General features: G+C 34.7%; 1 protein-coding gene across 3 annotated transcripts in view; it reads left to right on the top strand.

Moving 5' to 3' along the window:
- The first annotated feature begins 1,109 nt into the window (after positions 1-1,109).
- Positions 1,110-18,636, top strand: part of LOC106869122 (uncharacterized) — a 54,460-nt gene continuing 36,933 nt past the window's right edge. For 2 of the 3 annotated variants that reach the window (XM_014914671.3, XM_014914672.3), the window contains exons 1-2: positions 1,110-2,035; positions 14,381-14,632. In XM_014914671.3, coding sequence (XP_014770157.1) covers positions 1,963-2,035; positions 14,381-14,632 — 325 coding nt within the window. In that variant the 5' untranslated portion in view covers positions 1,110-1,962. The remainder of the gene's footprint in view (positions 2,036-14,380; positions 14,633-18,636) is intronic. The other variant, XM_014914670.3, reaches the window with a different exon arrangement.

Raw genomic sequence — 18,636 nt, forward strand, 5'->3', positions numbered from 1 at the left:
CTTGATCTAGTAAGAAGAAAAACTTCTAAATAACAATGGGTTGTGAATTCAGTTTTTCTTAACACAACTGCATAAGCAATTATCCCGAAATTGATGTCGTCAAAGATAATTTCCATCAAGTTTTCTTACTCCGTAGAGTACTAGCGTAGCTAGTGTACCGCCCGGAGCGGCCCTTCAGTTTGCCCCCCACCCAAAAAGATACGTAGTACCTACAACCGACCCAAAGTGGTGCCGCTCCCTCCGCTCCACTCCCACTACGCTAGTGCTGTAGAGTGAGTAATTAATCTCAGTTAGTATCAGAGATAGTTCCTGATGGCGATATCAACAGTCTTGTAAGATCAATCAGGGAAACGTAAATCAGGTTCGCATATTGTCTGCAATTCATTTGTAGTATCTTTACCGAATGAAAAATCAATAATGGAAGATCTATTAACTCGGGTAACCTGAATCTGGTTACACACTTTCCACAAGACCATCAAGTTTATCCAGAATAACAAAGTTATGATTGGTGTTCCCAATGGAAATACTTGATTGTGTTTTAGTGTTGAGAAGTATCAGATTTTTCTCTTTTCTCTATTTCTCTCTCCCTCTCTCTCCCCCTCTCTCTCTTTCAGGAATTCACAGAAACATGACAATGACAAAATATCAGGAAAACTTATGAAGATCATCACCTTTAAGACTATTGTTGTACAACTCTGCACTAAGGAAATTAACATTACACTTGAAGAAATTCTATAGTATTTTGTTCACATTCCTATTTCCTCAATTCTTCCTACCTTCTTTCCACTCTTCCCCTGAGGTTCATTAAAACATATAAGCTAGGCCTATCCCATCTCCGAAATAAGAACAAGTATCATTTGTTCTCAAACGCTGAGCACTTTCTAACTGTTTACAAAGTACGTTGCTATCCATAGTATAGTGCTGCCATCAAAATAATGGAAGATATAATCAACTGAGGCAGGATTTGAACTCAGTATTTAAAATATGTGGCATTTAGTCCGCTACATAATTGTTCTTTTCAACTCTCTGACTTTAAACGTCGGAACAGAGTGTATATATATTTCTCAAACTAGACCAGGAATTTTCTTTGAATAGGTATACAGTTTTGAATCAATTGCAGTTCATCTCAGCTATTCAGTTTATTGTTACAAAGAAGTGAAGGCTGTGGCTCAACAGGAAATTAGTTACTGAAATTTACTTTGTCCAGCACTTTACTCTGCATTAGACATAGCGAGTATCAAAGAAATAGAAGATATATAAAGTAAAAACGAAAGCATCTGAGAGAATCTACTAAAGAGAAGTAGGCTGGTTTTGATTTTCAAATCCTAAATAAATAGAATCCAATTACTAAGCATTAGTGTCAGAAATGCTTTAAGTATTTGACTGCATGAAAGTACTCTCTAACACATAGTCAACCAACAAAAGAAAATACATACTGAAGTCCATAAAATGTCTTAAGAATATTTGTTTAAACAAATTCATACCGGACTATTTATTACAAAAGAACAAATGTACACAACATTGTTTAAACAGCTCTACTAAAAACACAATCACACATACATACCATCTTATTCAGTGTATTTGCATTGCTACATGTATAGAATAATATGGCTAAGAAGTGTAAATATTAGTTTGTATTGTTCCATATATGTATATATATGTGCGGAACAAGAAGAAACTTTATTTCAAATTCTTGTTTAATATTTGAGTGTTTGACAATATGAGCTGTTGCCTAGACAAAACACGATTCCTGAGAGGGCTTGATGCCATTCATCAAAAAGAATATATGAGGATTATTAAATTCGCAATTAACCTAGTCTGATAAATAAACACACGTTGGAAAATAAAAGCAAGCAATATACAGTATCAATATTCCCATTATATTCAGTAGTACAAACTTCTATAAGGAGAATACTAGTTAATATTAACAAAGCAAAGACGGTGAATGTTAACTTCCAAATAATGGCATACTTTTTCAACAATAACCTGCTCTTGATTTTAATACGCATAGCGGAAATTTTAGAAATTGCTCAAGGTATGTATATGAACTCAATATTTCCCATCAATTTAACATGATACAATAAATCCTCTTTTATTCATGAAACTTATATCAAAGTACTGTATTGGTCTAGAAACTTTAGATTTTAATTTTATTTATTTATTTATTTATTTATCACGAGGAAGTATCGAGTAGTTTTAGGTATAATTGCAGACATAATTTCTACACTCATGATTATTAAATCATTTAAGAATCTACTGTAGCTTGGAGCATTTTCCTTACAGCAATGTAGTTTTTATCAGCACTGATGGCATTTGCTATGCCTTGAAATATATATTTTTGCACAGTAAATTCGTCGTATCACTTTGCACAAAGTGTGTTCTATGTAAGTCTTTTCTAAACAGCTGGGTTTAAAGAAAATTAGTAAATGCGCTCAAAACATTTAACTATTTCACTTTATTATTGGATACAAGTACAATTTATCTTTAAATAATACTTTGTTTTCTATAACTTTTTGAGTTTTTATTCATTATTATGTATTTACTCTGTTTACTCGTCATGCGTCGTGCAACAATAGAGTTTAGAGTTCAATATAAAATACACGCCTAAAAGCTTATTGAACTATTCTAATGTGTTTTATTTTTAAGGTTTACTCAATAAAGTATTCAATAACAGTATTTTTTGGAAAATAATGTCTACGAACTAGCATTTCACTTCAATATAACGATTATGTACCAGGCCAAATATCCTTCATGTCGTATCCTACAAAATATATTTGATAATGTAATAATAGATACCCTTAAAAAGAAGAGGTGGCCACACCTGGAATGCCTTTGATTGTAGGCCTACTCAATCAGAATTATGAGTCTAAACACTAACAATCGCTAACACACGATTACCTAACAAAATTGTTATTAATATAGTATAGAATTTGAACTGTGATATTTCTTTATTTTCTGAGGTTTCGGTGAAAGGAGTGTCTTCATATATTTTCCATGTCTTATAGGTGTCATCTTTTCGTATTTGTTTCGTTACAAATTACTTCAAGTAGAAATCATTTTAGAAAGTTGTGTAATGTTAAGTACACTACTCAATTCAGTTCTATTTAAGAGGCCATATCCTGGTCTGGTTACGCATCTTCTTTCAGACAAACCATCGTTGGAGCCGCAACATAATTGGCTATAAGAACCAAAGCTCTTTTCCAGATTACACCTTACTGTCTTTAGTGTTGTCCAAAGTACACTATGCCAATAAAAAGTAAAAATATTAATGGCTGAACTGTTTCTAATCATGTCTGCTCTTTTGGAGTCGATTTGGAGCTAAACAACAACTAGACTATGTATATCACAAATATTCTTTTAAATACATTTTATGCATCATATAATATTGTACATTTTAACATTGACCAACTGTGAACTGAAACTGAAAAATAACGGAGAAAGCCAGTTCGTAGGTACCATTTAAAAAATGCATTTTTAATAATAAATTACTTCATTGTATTTAAGGTATAAAACGTTAGCCTTTTCATTTCATTCATATCATAAGTTATCCAAGAATTAACCACATTTTACATTTTTAAGCAATTAATATCATGTATAATATTTTGTCATTGTTAGAGTGGAAGTTTTAAAACACTGAAGGAAATGCAATCACATATGTTCTCTTACAATTACTTTCTGCTTCCCTCGTGCCAAAGAACCATTATCTGCAAAACAACAACAAAAAATGGACATAAAATCCCAGATAGATCGATAAAACTATTGTTGATTTAATATTTGTTTTAGTCTGTTAATGTTTACATTATACGTACCTTATCAATTAATTGTTGATAAGCCAATATTAAATAGTCCGGCTTATAACTACTACAGAGGCTTGAAGTGAATGTTTATACAAATACAGAAAAGGTTACTTTAGATTCTAATTAATGAAAAGTGTTTCTATGTTCATAGTGAAATATTTCACGTGTTTCTTAAGAACGATAAAAATGATAACGAAACCCTTTAAAAGAATTACACAAAATGGTGTCTTAAATACCAGTAGTGAAATTTGAAATTAAAATTTTACTGTGAGCTTGTGCAACGTAATGCAACCAGTTTCATAAATAAGAACAATTAAGTTAAGTTGCAGATCAGATAAGCAACAGCAAGTGTACTTTGCTCGCTTTTGATATCAGTTCTAAACTAAGACAGCTAAGGCATGAAATATAACATAATTTAGAGATTCGTCTTTTGTGAAGATAATATACTTTGTTTTATAAAGCATAGGTTTTATTTTTGAAACATTGCCCAATATAACATAACAAAAATCGTTCTGTAAAGTAATTTTCTAGAAGTCTTCTATTTTAGTTGGATTAAAACATTTTGGGCAAGGAAGTTAGTGGTTGAATTGTTCTGTTAATATTTAGCGGTATTTCGTCCCTCTCTACATTCTGAGTTTTAAATTCCGTCTTTAAATTCCACCGAGGTCGATTTTGCCTGTCATCTTTCCGAGGTCGTTAAAATAGGTACCAGTTGAGCATTGGGGACGATCCACTCCTGTTACCCCCAACCGCGAACCTGATAGCATTGTGCCAATATTTGAAACCAATAAGGGAATTTTACTTTGAAGTTGAAAATTATTTCAAAGTCCATTTTGTTACTTCATAGTATGCGAGTATATGAATAATTACGTTGGTGCAATTAAGGAAAATGAAAAATTACATTAAAAATAAAACGAAGAATTATCTAGTTTCAATTGACAAAAAAAGAGCAATAAATATTAACATGCAAATATCATTTGGATGTTGGTATTTGTGGATGAATATGCTAATTAGCTTTGATAGCATATTTTTCTAACTTATAGGAAATTGCTCCCCTTGGCTCTAAGATATTTTATAAATGTAACCAATAAAACACAGAAATAAAATGCAGTATTTCTAACTCCAACTAGCATTCATAGAAATTAAATAACAATATACGAATTTCATATTGAATACAATTAAGTTAGTACTAATATATTCCAAAGCGGGCATTAGAAAGGAAGGTAGAAATAATTATTGGTTTCAAGCTTGGTACCAGGCCAGCAAGTTCGGAGGAGGGGTAAGTCGATTAGATCGACCCCAGTCCTCAACTGGTACTTTTTTATCAACTCCGAAAGGATGAAAGGCAAAGTCGACCCCAGCGACATTTGAATTCAGAGCATAAAGACGGACGAAATGCCTTGAAGAATTTTTTTCCCCGGCGTGCCACGATTCTACCAGCTCGCTGCCTTAATAGAAATAAATATTAATCAGTGTCTAAACTGCTTTTGACTTTTCAACATGTATGGAAAAAACTCGGACTCTTGTGTATAATGAACAGTAGTGAGCAGCATATTGAAAAGTAGAAAGGTGTAAGAAAATCTCTTAAATTTTTATAAGAACTTTGGATTAGAAATTGAAATGGAAAAAAATCACAAAGTGGTAAAATTCCTAAACGTAAAACTTAACCTCATTGATGGGAAACTCGAACCATTCCATAAGCCAAATGGGAGCTTAAAATATGTAAGTCGAGGATCCAATCACCCGGAACATATACTGCGATGCATCCCAAGAAGCGTGAGTAATAGAATATCTAGACTATCAATGGATGAACAGACATTCGATCTGCACGCCGAGTATTACAACTAAGCACTGGCTAGAGCGGGATATAGGGATAAAATAGAATATATACAGAATAGGACAGGGAAGGTTCAAAACCCAGCGGGCATTATCAATAGTGGTAATATTCATATAAATAGCAGCAGAATGCAAGTACCTACAAAAATGGTAAATACAATAGGAACTATAAGGGAAAGAAAAGGCCATGACAATAATAGAGAAAAATATAAAACAGAACTCATGAACCTACAACCAAAGCTAGAAAGAACCGCACGGTTAAATACCGATAGTAATAATCCTTTCTACTGAAGGCACAAGGCCTTGAAATTTTGAAGAAGGGACTAGTCGATTACATCGACCCTAGTGTTTTACTGGTAGTTAATTTATCGACCCCTAAAGGATGAAAAGTAATGTCCAGCTCGGCTGAATTTGAACTCAGAACGTAGTTACAGACGAAATCCCGGTAAGCATTTCGACCAGCGGGCTGACAATTCTGCCAGCTCGTCGCCTTAAATACGATAGATCTAATAGATGTATTAAAAGAAATGGAAAAATAATCGATGAAATTATCTGGTTTAATCCGATCTTTAATTCACTAGTAAAATCAAAAATAGGCCAGGAATTTTTTGCAACATAAGTTAAACATTTCCTAAAATCTTTCAAATATTGCAAAATCATAAACAAACACAATGTAAAATTAGTATACGTGACCTCTCACAATCTAGAGTACCACATACACAAACTAGATAACACAAGAGTAAATAGAATAAAACCAGATGAGATATATGAACCAATCACGGCTAACAGAACCTTATACGATAGAGTGGTGGAAAATAGCAGTAGTAAAAACTCATCAATAAGAAAAACAGACCCAAACAACATCACACAATAAATATATAAGGAAAATGAGTGCACGATTACAAGAGGAAGAAGAAAGAGGACCACTAATAGTAACTTCACAGAAAAAAAATAGTATCATGTGTAACTTCAGACGTAAGGGCGAATGCTGATTAGGCAACAACTACATGATACGAAATGTAGTGTACAAATGTGAGGTGAAGGCAAATACACAGAAATATGTGTACATTGGTAGTACCGCAGACACCATGAAAAATCCTCTGAGAAGCCATCTCTCATTGTTTTTCAATATAAAAAAAAGACACTCCACATCCATGTCTGGAGCATGAAACAGAATGGAGTAGAATACACAACTCAGTGGTCCATTATATAAAAAATGCTGCGTCATATAACGGAACTCCACGAGTATGAAACATATGCCTTGAAGAAACCCTGGAAATAATCACATCCATGGAAAACGTGATAAATAAACACTTTGAGATGGTCATATCATGTAAGCATAGGAACAAAATACCATTCATTGAATTTGAAAAAAAAATATTTTGAAAAGAAGTAACAAATTATAGAATAGTGTAAGAACCCAAACAAATAAACGAAAATACCATTGTTTAAGATGATACACACTATAACAACAGAAACAGTGAAAAAGTTACCACAAGCCCTACTGTATAGCAGCTGACCACCTGTTGAGTTCAGAATTTATTGAGTTGGTGTCTTGAATGAAATAGAACAAAGAAATGTACTACCTAAATCTGCTAAATGAATAACCATCTTTAAAATCTGCAGAATGAATAGCAGATAAATCCAACACCACCACATGCACCTCCATCCCCATATCACTACCATTCCTTCCTCTACTCCCATCACCCACCTCCCCCAACCAATTACATACAGAAATACCCACATAGCTAGATTGGCCTTCATACTAGCAAGAAGGGATAAACATCCCTCTGTGATCCATCCAATAATGCAGTATCGCCTGATGAAAAGAATCAATGATGATAATCAACCGGATGTCCACGGATAATACTGACTATACTATACTATACTAATCCCAACGATACCGTCTCCAATGTTAAAAATCATGTGATATATGGAAACACGCGTAGCGATGTATTAAATATTTATTCCATCCACGAATTATTATTATTATTATTATTATTATTATTATTATTATTATTATTATTATTATTAGTGAGTGAGAGAGCAGTGCATGCCATCAAAGTGACACTGGGGTAAAATATACGAAGCTCATTATACCCATCATGACTACTTGTCTGATAAGGGTACACCAGGCACATGCATCACAACTGTATGTGCGTGACATGGTGATCTCATATCAAGATAAACAGCGCATGACCTCGCAAGTGGGGCCCAGTTAAAATTTTCTTCAGGTTAAGTAGCCCATCCCGCTCAAAAGGTCCCTGAATAAGGTTTGTTTAAGGATGTTGAGCAAAACACCCATGTTTCCAAAGGTGAATTATTCAAACCCCAAAGAATTCCTCTCAACACATGGCTATGATGCTCCCCCACTACTTCTGCTCATGATCAGAGATGCACATATTGTCAGCCACCAAGGGACATGCTCAACTGGTTAAGGGCAAACAACTGACAAGCAAATCTATGGTATTAAGCAGAATATTTGCTGTAGCCCATCTTTTACACCAAGACAAAACAATGTACATGATAACACTTCCAATCAATTAAGATCAGAAGCCATGAGAGCCACTGCCTGGTACTGCATCCGGGGATTTATTATTATTATTATCATCATCATCATCATTATCATCATGATCATGGTCATCATCATCATCATCATCATCATCATCATTATTATTATTATTCTTATTCTTATTATATCTTGTGAGTGTGTATGTGTGTGTACTAAAAATAAATAATTCAAAAGCACCGTTCTTTGAATGAAGTGGATTTCCGGATATATGTAACGGTTGTTTTGGAAGGTTTTTCCATTAAGCATGGACAAATATTTTGGCTTTCTATAGTTCAAAATGTTGGATGACTTGAATCTGAAATTAGCGGTTCCCGCTTCTGTCCAAGATATTTAATATATTTTTAGAAAATAATAATTTGCCTCTAGAAACAAGCGTATAAAAGTGATTTGGTTTTTTTTTTTACTTTCTACTTAGAATCACTGTATATTCGTTTGTTACACACACACACACACACACACACACACACACACACACACACATACCATACATACATACATACCATACATACATACATACATACATACATACATACATACATACATACATACACATTCGAAACGACAACTCGTATATTTGGCATGGGAGACTATTTATCGAAAATACAATGAATACTATCTCTAACTTTGGAGCCACAACTATCAGCCTTGTTATATAACTGGTTAATCTTCAGATGAATTAACTGAAGGAGCCTTTTATTCACGATCGTAGTGATTTTCGACTGAAACTTAAATTTAGCATGCAGAGAGTTACTACAAACAACATGGCTGGACACAATATCAACAACAACACAATCGAGGAACAGAACAAAAAGCTCAAGAGACAAACAATTTCTTTCTAACTGTAGTTATACAAGAAACCGTAACTACAAACCTCATTTCTCTTGGAGTTATGAATTGAATAATGATCTATTGAACTACTACGAAAAAGCAAAACAAAACCCCGCTGTTGGCTATATGAATCGGTTGAAATCATATTGGGACGATCTGCATCCAGAATTAAATCATTTTACTGCGAAGCAACTACGCCGACAAGCTACATTTGTAGAACGCAGAAAGAAGGTTAGTAACTGTAACTTTATTAAGAAATCGAAAATTAACCTTCTTTCCAACTCTATAAGCATAAACGAAAACGTGAATCATATAAGACCACCACGTGGTTTCGCAGCTAGTGACATTCCAACAGATTCTATAGTGCCTGCCAGCCAACAGCGATGTAGATCGCCTCTACCTAAAACGAAAACAAGGAAGAAGAGACTTAACATCGATCCAAAATGCCTTTGGATGTCGCATCATATCCCTTCGGCAGCATCTTTTAACCACCAAGTCCCGAAGTGCATCCCTATACCAAGTTTGCATACTTGAGGCTGATAACATCATAAGACTTGGAATACATGCTTACAGAAATCGCACGGCTTTGCCGCAACATATCATGAGATGAAAAGATGAGCCTATATGAGTAGAAGACTATGCATGGGTAGGTAACTAGAAAGCTCCGTGCTAATAATAACAACGATCATCAAAGAGTTTATCATGGACCAATAGCCGGATTACTACCTCACATTTTGAAGGGTATGCGTTTGTAATCCAGGAACAGGAAATATCAACCAAGTACTTGATGCCCAAAAGGGATAGAGATGCAGGTAAAGCCGTAAAGTGTAACAACAGATGCAGACTTTGGGGAGTTCACACTGGCGATATCACCCACATCATAAGCAGTTGTACGAAAATGTCATCACGGTATTATCTACCGATGAGACATGACGTTGTAGCTGGGACACTCCATAATGAAATCCGTCGGAAGGATAATCCCGAGGATAAAGAAACAAGAACCCACAGTATGGTAGAAGCCATAGCCACTCATAATAAAAAGGAATATTGGTGGAATGTACCAGTGAAGACCTCAACAAAATGTAAGCACCACAGACCTGATACAATGATTTGGGATAGAGAAAAGAAACTGTGCACAGTTGTGGAAATTAGCTGCCCAGTGGATGTTAAAATGAACTATTAAGAAATCTGCAGTTACTCTATCCAGATTGCAAGTTTAGGTTTATACCTGTAATTATTGGGGCCCTGGGATATGTAACACACTGCCTAAATACCAATCTTGAGAAATTAGGCTTTTCAAAGCCAGAAAGGAGAAAGCTAATCCGAAGACTACAGATCCATTCCATCACTGGAACTGTAAAAATCTGTAAAACTTTCCAGAAGTTTATAATTTAAATATATATGAGCATGTCTAGATATGCAACTATATGCATGAGAATACATACATAAAACATACAAATCTGCACATATATACATACATACATAATACATACATACATACATACATACAAAAATACCCTGTTGTTGATGCTGAAAATCCAGTGAAGGAGACTAGGGTCTAGGTTAGAAACCGGTTCTTTCTCTGTTGGCAAGAAATCTTGAAATAAACTGAATAATGACATATATGGTATACATACATACATACATACATACATACATACATACATACATACATGCATACATAGTATGAAGCACAGACACTTCTATACTGAAGTGAAATGCATTCCACTACACAAATTCAAGTTATACAATTATACATGAGCGCAAACAAGTAGAAACAGTAAATAATCAGACTAAATATGTTACGGCATTTAGTCTTGACTTCACTATATAAGTGCCAATAAATAAGTACCTATAATATACGAAATTAATTCAGCTAGCTACACCTTTCTATAGCATAATTGGCCTTATATATATAGTTAATAGAAATGCATATACAGGGGTTGGACAAAATAATGGAAACACCTAGCATCATAGCATCATAATTCTGAAATATCTATAAAGACGTCAAATGCATGTTTATTTTTATGTTTTTTTAAAATTTATTATTAGTGTTGCTTAATATGTTTTGCTAAGATTGATGTTTCTTTTCAGATATCACCAGAAAAAGGTAATTAAAATTCATTAAAATGACAGATCTATCGGACTTTCAAAGAGATCGAATTGATGGTGCTCATATGGCAGGCGCTAACGTAACGAAAACAGCCGAAATGTTTGGTGTATCAAGAAGTACTATCTCGAAAGTAATGACAGCCTTTGAGAAAGAGGGAAAAAACCTCCTCGTCGAAACAAAACTCTGGAAGAAAACCAAGACTTTAAGATAGGGACCGTCGGACTCATGCGAATTGTTAGAAAGGATCACAAAAGTACAGCTCCCAAAACTACCCAGTTTCCACAAAAACTGTTCGCCGGGAGTTGCACAAAACCGGATTTCACAGGAGGGCTGCAATCAGTAAACCACTACTTTCAAAAACAAACGTTGCAAAGCGTTTAGAATGGAGTAAAAACCTACAGAATTGGTCCCTAGAGCAGTGGAAGAATGTTATTTTCTCGGACGAGTCATCCTTTACATTATTTCCAACCACCGGCCGACTATACGTGTGGAGATAGCCAAAAGAAACATTTGACCCAGACTACCTTCTTCCAATTGTTAAACATGGAGGAAGATCTGTGATGATTAGCGGGGGGGGGGGGGGTTATATCTTGGAAATCTGCCGATCCAGTGGTTTCCCTTCATGGCAGGATTAATAGTCAAGACTAAACATTTTATCTGATCAAATTCATCCTATGGTTGCGGAACTGTTTCCGGAGGGAAACGCAATCTTTGAGGATGATAATGCACCAATTCACACAGCTAAAGTTGTTACTGAATGGCATGAGGAACATTCTAGTGAAGTTGAACATCTTATCTGGAGACCACAGTCCCCAGATCTCAATGTTATTGAACATTTATGGTGCATTTTAGAAAAACAAGTAAGGAGTCGATATCCTCCACCATCATCACTACAAGAACTGGAGACTGTTTTAGCTGAAGAATGGACAAAAATTCCTTTGGAAACAATTCAAACTTTGTATGAGCCTATACCTCGTAGAATTCAATCTGTAATTACTGCCAAAGGCGGTCCTACCCCATATTAAAATATATTTGTTTGAAATTTTAAGGTGTTTCCATTTTGTCCAACCCCTGTATTTATCTTGCAAGTTGAAAGCACAACATTGATACAGTAAAAATAGGTTCACTCCACGTTGTTTATAATCTTTAAACTGTTCCTTTAAAACTTCTAGTCTTTTAAATTATTAAGATTTTCTAGCTAATCCCAGACTTCAAATAATAACAATAGAACAATTAGTTGGACGAGAGTTTATAGTGTTAGTATAGGTTCATTTTATAGTCTTATCTCTGGGTTCTGAATTCAAATTTTCCTTTGGGGTTAGCGAAATAATTATCATTATGATGTATATTTTAAATTTGAGTGTACTTCGCACAAACTTCATATTTTGCCTAAATAAGACATCAGTATTTAAACAAAGGTGAATTGAGAGAATCAGTAGGTATGTTGTAGTACTTAAGTGCGGTCATTTCTTTAAAACTTGAACATTATTTTTCTTTTAATTTAGTAATTTTTGAGCTGCAGTTCTATTCTCCTGTCCATGATATACAAACTATTATTTACTGTTCTTAGTTTTCGTTGACTTAGAGTCAAGTTACTATTAAGAGTATCAAAAAGTAATGTTGTGTCTGCAAGCAAATAGTTTGACATAGCACCACAAATAGTTTGCAAGCCGATAAAAGATGTCCTTGCAATCAATTAACCAATCAGCATAGAGTTAATGGTCAAACATTAATCTTGATCTTATTGCCCATAGAAGACAAAGAATTAAGCAAGCTAAATATTCGGGATTGCATGCTTCATGAATTTTTTAAGGGCAATAATGCAACACGTGCAAGGAAAAACATACATACAGTATATCCTAATGGTGTCCAGAAATGTCAATAGTAGTTTAATAAATTCAAAAAGAACTATTTCGATCTTTTGGATGGGCATCGATCAGGAAGACCAACTGTTCTCAATAACGACACGGTGTAAATAGTAATTGAAGAAGATCCGCGTCAAAGTATCGGAGGCTTATACCGGAAGCGTAATAAACCTTACAACATCATGTCAAGTGGATTGAGAAAGTGTATAGAAAAGGGAAGTAGATGCTTCATGAGCTGTCATCGGAGAATAAAGCAGTGTGTTCACCAATTTGCAACAAATTCAAAGAATGAACAAACATTTTTTCTTAATCGAATTGCAACAGGCAATGAGAAATGGATAGTATAAGCCAAAATACACGTAAGAAGCAGTGGCTCAAGCTAAAAATGAAAAAAAATACAGTTCCAACTCTCAAAGGAGATTTTGCTGTGCGTTTAGTGGTATGCAATAAATGTTGTTCACTTAGAATTATTGGAACAAGAGAAAGTCAAAAAGCAGAATTTAATTGTTAACAAGTTTTGCTCAAAAATCAACCAGCTTCAGGTAACAGAAAGGAAGTCATCCGGCAATATGATAATGCAAAATCCCTTCAGCAAAGATAATCCAAGAAAATATAAATTCATTAGGCTGTGAAACTCTAACTCTCCCTCCCTACTCAGCAGACCAAGCACGATAAGATATTCAGGTCACTATGGTACTTTAACAGTGAAAAAGCATTCAGAAGCAAGGATGATGTCGAAACGGCACTTCAAATATTTTTCTCTTCTAAAGAACCTGATTTTTTCCCAACTAATCGGAAAACTGGTTTCGAGGTGAGGAAATGTTACTGCAAACTATGGCGATTATATTTGAATGAATAAATATATTTACTTTATGTTTTATGCTGTTTTGAACCCATTACATGAAATGTGACATTACTTTTCCGTACCCCTAATACTGACTATGTAGTAATTTTAATAAATGCTATTAAGTAAATTTAGCGCTGTGTATATTTTAAATACTTTACAATTTCCTATAGCTTAAGGTTATTTGGAATCCATCCACTGATACTTGCACTAATATAATTCAATATCAACAATTGCTTTATGCTAATAACATGCTGCAGTACATGTGAAATGAATAAATTTAGCTGTACAAGGTTTCAGAATGCAGTTGTTTTTACTAATGCTATGATTTAGAATACTAATTTTGAAATCTCCTATGAGAAGAATTATCTTAAAGTGTTTTTGAAGACTTTTATCCGTTAGCCTTCAATCACAACTAAATTACTTTTATCACCAGTTACTAAGGTTTTGAGTGCTTTTATATTCAACTAAAAAGAGGAGAAAAAGCTATTTTGTTTTACCTTTAATATAACTATTTTTTCGCAGGTTATCAACTTGGACGCTGGTTTATTGAAGTAAAATCTGCAAAGTTATCTAGCAGTAAATCTCAAACAATCACTGAAATTAATATCACTGGTACTTATAGTAGTGCTTGTGCAAACTGGTGTCTGAGTTGGTCCACATGTCACTCGTTTGTTTTCAACGAAGTATTGAATCAATGTATGATATATCCAACAAGTGCTGCAACTGAATCTTTAGTACCAGCAAATGGTTATAACTATTACCAACTTATTAAATGTAAGTAAGCTTAATCCAATCCCTTCTTGACTTTACAGAGTTGTCTATCTGCCTATGTATGTATTTGTTTGTACCACTAGATGAATAATTTTTTCTACTCTAGGCACAAGGCCAGAAATTTGGGAGGGGGGGCTAGTCAATTAGATCGACCCCAGTACGCAACAGGTACTTAATTTATCGACCCCGAAAGAATGAAGGCAAAGTCGACCTCGGCGAAATTTGAACACAGAACATAAAGACAGATGAAATACCGCTAGATAAATAATGGTCCATTCTGTGAGCATTCTGTTGTTGGTACTACGTCGCTTACGACGTCGAGGGTTCCAGTTGATCCGATCAACGGAACAGCCTGCTCGTGAAATTAACGTGCAAGTGGCTGAGCACTCCACAGACACGTGTATCCTTAACGTAGTTCTCGGGGATATTCAGCGTGACAATGCTGACCCTTTGAATTACAGGCACAACAGAAACAGGAAGTAAGAGTGAGAGAAAGTTGTGGTGGAAGAGTACTGCAGGGTTCGCCACCATCACCTGCCGGAGCCTCATGGAGCTTTAGGTGTTTTCGCTCAATAAACACTCACAACGCCCGGTCTGGGAATCAAAACCGCGATCCTATGACCGCGAGTCCGCTGCCCTAACCACTGGGCCATTGCGCCTCCACATTCTGTACAATAGTTGGATTAGGCTTATGTAATGTAATTCCTATTAGGGATGAAACTATAAGAAATTTTAATTGTATGTCTATTGAAAACCTTTCTGTATTTATACTCATGCATTAAATTGAGACAGATTTTATTAGACCTATTAAGTTATCTAATTATTAAATTCGACACGATTAAATTGAGACAGATCTTATCTATATTAGACCTAACATTGAAAAAAGGGATGCACCCGCTTTCTCATTCTATAGGAGGTCTAATAGGGTTATGATCTTCCTAAATTTAATAGATAAACATTTTTCACATAGCACAAATATGAAACACTGACACCAACACTTATGAGGTAGAAATCAAATCTACAAACGTGAATTGAGATCTCAGACAGAAGGATCATCTAAGAAAAAGATTTTACAGCGTCACCTCATTAACATTGCTGTGTTAAAAAATGGTTATCATATATGTATTAAAATACAGTTATACACTCTTTGTCAATGATAAGATAATGTTAAGAAATAGAATCTTTGACAATGATAAGAAAATGTTAAGAGGCGCATTTTGTTTAAACAGTTTACATAAAAGTTTTCAAAATAGGTAGTAAAATAAATTCATAATTATTTATAAGTTCATCAAAAATCATGAGTTTATAGAAGCATATATACAGAAATAATTTGTAGATAGTATTTGATAGGAGAAAGCGTGTATTGTTTAGTCAAAACTTCATCAGAAATCATATTTAAGTAGCTATAGAATTTTAGGGGGACAATCAACCTTTGTTTCCTTCATCTCCAGTCTTGTATGTGTGTTGGCAGGGATGGTTGCTATTTTTAGAAATAGTGTGGGAGGCTGGTTGATGTCGGAGATCATTGATATACTTTGTGGAATTAAAAGGATATTTTTGTTTCTGGGCTTGTCTGTCGTGGTCCAGTGGTTTGGGGAGTTAAAGATGGTGTGTGTGTGTGTGTGTGTGTGTGCACGGTTCTATGTGTGTGTGTATATATATGTGCTTCTGTTTGTATGTGGGTATTTTTGACTGGTCTTAGAGTTCAGTGTGGGTGTGTGTATATGGGTCTGTGTATGTGTTGCTTTATGTTTAGCAGGGTGGTGCGTGTATATGTGTGCACGTTTGTGTGTGTGTGTGTGTGTGATTTGTGTTTGTCAGGGTGCTATGTGTGCGCTTGTGCGTATGTGTTTGTTCGTGTGTGTGTTGTGTATGTTTGTGTGTGTTGTGTTGGTGGAGATGGCATGTGCGTGCACGTGAGATAGTGTGTGTGTGTGTGTGTGTATGTGTGTGTGTGTGTGTTTGTAGTGTTATAATTGTCCGGGTGGTGTATGTGCATCCATATGTGTGTGAGGGTGCATATGTATGTGTGAGTGTGTATGTGCGTGTGAGTGTGTTGTATTTGTCTAGGGTTTTGTGTGTATCTGTGTGTGTTACGTTTTTCCCGGTGGTGTGTGTGTATTCGTGTATGTATTGTGCGTGTTTGTACCGAATATGCATTTGAGTGTGTATGTGTATATGGGTGTGGTTTATGTAGTTTTCGGGTGTGTATGTGTGCTATATTTGTTGTATCGAAGTGTGCTTATACGTGTAGAAATACGAGAGTAGAAAAACAGCCAACAACTGATGAAGGGTCGTTCTTTATGTTGTTTGTCTTGTTTTCCATTTGTGTGTTTTGTAGTTCAAAAATAGTTCATATTCCATGTACTTGTACTTCGTATGTTTTTGTTGTACACGTTTCATGACGTCCTGTCCCCACATATGCATATATATATATATATATATATATATATATATACATATATATATATATACATATATATATACATATATATATACATATATATATACATATATATATATACATATATATATACATATATATATAATATATATATATATATATATATATATATATATATATATATATATATATATATATATATATATATATATATGTATATATATATATATATATATATATATATATATATATATATATATATATATATATATATATATATATATATTTGTTGTTGTACTTGGGGATGGTCATATTGCCAGTTTAGCCAATAAAAACACACGCACTGTATATTTGGTGTTAATTTGCTTCAGCTTTATATTACATTAATCTTAATTTTATTTCAGCCAGAGTTCTTTCGTCACACTTCTGTGACCTCATCAGTGGTCTTTTGTTTCCTTCTTTCTTACGTGTGTCTCACCTTGCTAACTATCAGCCATTTTGTATTTTGTATTCCTATTGTATGTATCTACGCATGCGTGTCCTTCAATGTGTCTGTGTCTTTTGTAAGTGCATGTGTGTATGGGGAGTGTCTGTATCACCTATATTCTCTGTTAATACATGTTCGTTTGTATTTGTTTTTATTTATTTATTTGTTCATGTGTGTGTTTTTTGTTTTGTTTTTTTTGTGTTTAATTAAATTTTGTTAACGTATGTAGTATTTAATTCCATTTGTGTATCTACGTATTGTATTATACTTTGTTCATATTATTATTGGTTTATGGGTAACATGTTGTCACATGCTGTGGTTTGTGGTTTGTTAGTGGTGTGTGTTAGTGTTCCATTCTAGTTTCCTATTCAGGCTAGGTTTCTCTTCTATTATGTGTGTAGCTTCAGTAATTTGTCTAAGTGCTGCATCACTGCTATGTGTAGATAAGATTTTAATTTCTATGTTGTTGATTGAGCCTCTATGTTCTTGCTCAGCGTGCTGGTACAGAACTGATGAGTTCTTCCCTTTCTTAAGTTCCCTCCAATGTACGTTTGCCCGCTCCCCTATGCTCCTTGCTGTTTCGCCTACATATGTCATTTTCTTATTTCTGCATCGTCCCTCTGTACATCTTATACTATAGACCACATTTCTGGTTTTGCAGTTCGTTTGTGGGCTAAATCTACATACGATACAGTTCCTATCAGTGCAGGGGGTTCTACTGAAAGGGTATGTTCTACTGATAAGGGATTTAATAGGGTTGCCTGGCCTTTCAACAACCTTAATTCTTAGCTTAAGTTTGTCTAGGGCCCTTCTAAAGCAGTACGCCAGTTTGCCTCTAGGGGTGGTGTCGATGAACATGACGCTCTGGTACTTGTGGCTATCGTACCATGAGCTTGCCTTCCCTATTTTCTTCTTAGTCCTTTCTATGGTGTTCCATGATTTGCTCCTATAGAGTGGGCAAATCCCATTCCTATCGTTGCGTTTGATTGTTTCAAACTTCTTCATAGCTCCTTTGTATACCCTGATCCTTTCTTTATGGCTGTAACCTAAGAACTGCATGCGGTGGACGAAATGTTGTATATGTCTCTTTAATTCTGTAGGGTCGCACATGCAGGA

The sequence above is a fragment of the Octopus bimaculoides genome, chromosome 14, assembly GCF_046866305.1.
Source record: "Octopus bimaculoides isolate indiv1 chromosome 14, ASM4686630v1, whole genome shotgun sequence".
NCBI lineage: Eukaryota > Metazoa > Mollusca > Cephalopoda > Octopoda > Octopodidae > Octopus > Octopus bimaculoides.